This window comes from Elephantulus edwardii, unplaced genomic scaffold (assembly GCF_000299155.1).
Source record: "Elephantulus edwardii isolate Elephantulus edwardi_28Jun2011 unplaced genomic scaffold, EleEdw1.0 scaffold00208, whole genome shotgun sequence".
NCBI classification, from domain to species: Eukaryota; Metazoa; Chordata; class Mammalia; order Macroscelidea; family Macroscelididae; genus Elephantulus; species Elephantulus edwardii.
In genome coordinates, this window is record NW_006399958.1 from 3,130,425 (window position 1) to 3,132,745 (window position 2,321).

Below are 2,321 nucleotides of genomic sequence, written 5' to 3' on the forward strand. Positions count from 1 at the left end.
TTTGGAAGCAGGAGTGGCATCCACTTCCTAAATCACATGACTCTGGAAACCCTATGAACTTTGATAGAAGTCGATAGCTGTAGAGGGACTTCAAGCCTTTTGTTCATAGGGTCGCTATGAGTCGTGCTCGACTCAAAGGCAATCAACAACAAATGCAAAAACTTCTTTCACGTGGCTACGTGTTCATCTTAAAAAGGACATGAATTTAAAAAAAACAAACCCAAAACCCAAACACACACTTTTCCAATCACTGTGTTTTTGTTATGTGCAAATAAATTGACTACAACTTCTAGAGACGCTATGGAAAATAAAAAAAAAGGGAATTAAGTGTCACTCAGCTGACTCCAACGCGTGGTGCCCATGCTGTGGGTCGGGTGGAAGCGTGCTCCGTGGGCTGCCAATGGCTGATGTGTCGTGGTGCCTGTGGAAAAGGGGGCAGACTGTGAGGGGCTGACCAGGCACTGTAGACACATTCATCAGTGGCCAGTTTATGTTATTCAACAAAGTTCAACCAAAGATCTATTTTATTTACTGCAGTGGTGGTAGAAACATCAATCATGATCTGTAAGCCTTCACTGAAAAAAACAAAGTCTTTCTAAAAAAACAAGGGAGTTTTGTTGCGTGAAAGACATTAGTGAAAGACATTATTTCATAACGTTAACGTCCATTGGTTAATGTCATTGCCATTTCTAACCAACCCTTCTTGTCCACTGCCTTTCCATTCATTCACCCAACTTAGCATTTTCTCCCCCTCTCCCTCCCAACCCATCAATAATCTGTCCACAAGCCAAGTCTGGGATCCTTCCTTGTTGTTTTTGTTGTTGTTGTTGTTATTCTGTGCCTTTGAGTTGGAACCGGCTCATAGTTGACCCTCCAGTGGGTTCTTCGAGGCAGTAAAGTCTCATGAGAGGAGACTGTCCACCCTTCTGCAGAGCAGCTCGCGGATTTGAACCATAGACCATGGGGACTACAGAGCAGCTTCTTACCACTAAGCTCCCTCATCCTTCCTTGTTGTCATTGTTGACAACTGTTGAGTCAAGGTAGACTTATAGCAACTCCATGAACAAAAGAGCTAATGTCTTTCCATAACTATCGTCAATTCCAAGTTCATAGAGTCTCCAGAGGCATGTATTTAGGAAGTGGATGCCACTCCTGCTTCCAAACTTGTTTTACAACTGGGAGCTCCACCAAACACTGTCCACACTGGGGAACCATTCTGGCATTTGACACCCCAGTGGTACAAGGTTCAGCATCACTGCAACCCAGGTTACTTCATACAGCACATTGACAAAGAGTGACGTACAACGTGGAAGAGTGTTCCTCCAGATAGAACAGCATTAGTTGTATTTAGCAGTGGTTAAGTGTCAAGTTGAATACGACTGAGAGTAAGTTGGGCACAAAAGACCTGAACTCTGTTCTGTAACTAACATCATTTCTGTACACTTAGAGAGTTTAAAGTTTGTCGAGTTTAGACCGTTTACTCCTTCCTTAGTTACTATTAAAAAATACAAAAGCAAAAAACCACAAACAAACAGCCCCTAATTAAACCTTCACATAAACTACAGCAGGGTCTCTGAACGATTACAACTTGGAAAGCTGTGGGGCCGTGCCATAGGAGATGGTTTCCACGATGTGGGATGGGCTGAACATCCCCCAGCAAGTATTTGTCCCCTAGTATTTTCCTTCTTTGTCTGTCTTTCATCTCCTGGCATCTGGAATTTCATTCTCTGCCACCACGTACTCCAAAGGTTCTCCCAGGCCCTCTCAAACACTTGCAGGTTATGTTTGTACTACTTTTAACACTCAGCTGAGTTGACAGATGTAGCCGATGGCTGTTTGTACAAAGGTGGACTCTCTCTTGTGCTGTGTCCACAGGTTGTTTGGAATGGATCTGAACAAGGCGACCCACAGAGAGCTGGCTGCGCTCCGCGTGAAACAGCCCAACTTGGACATCGGCTGCTGAGGGGGCCAGTACCTCCTGACAAAGATGGGGAGCTGGGTCCATCAACAAACGAATGGGTAGAGAAGCTGTGGTATATCCATGCAATGGAATACTATGCAACACTGAAAAAGAAGGAACTCATGAAAATATTATACACAATGGATGACCCTGGAGGACATTATGCTGAGTGAAGTATCTCAGTCACAAAAGGACAAATATTGCACGGGGCTATTGTTGTAAAACGAAAACTGACATCAGGGTTGAGGGAAGACAAAGAAGGAGGGGAGGAATGATGTATACTGCATTGAAACAGATGAGGGAGAGAACTATTTAAAAGGGATATATGATTAGGTATTATTGTCATGACAGGAGTCCAGAA

At 43.8% G+C, this 2,321-nt stretch overlaps 1 protein-coding gene across 1 annotated transcript in view; it reads left to right on the forward strand.

Annotated features, from left to right (window-relative positions):
* NLRP12 (NLR family, pyrin domain containing 12) overlaps positions 1–1,963 on the forward strand; it is a 46,513-nt gene extending 44,550 nt beyond the window's left edge. Inside the window, exon 8 of the mRNA XM_006897381.1 lies at positions 1,876–1,963. Coding sequence (XP_006897443.1) covers positions 1,876–1,963 — 88 coding nt within the window. The remainder of the gene's footprint in view (positions 1–1,875) is intronic.
* Positions 1,964–2,321: the final 358 nt, after the last annotated feature.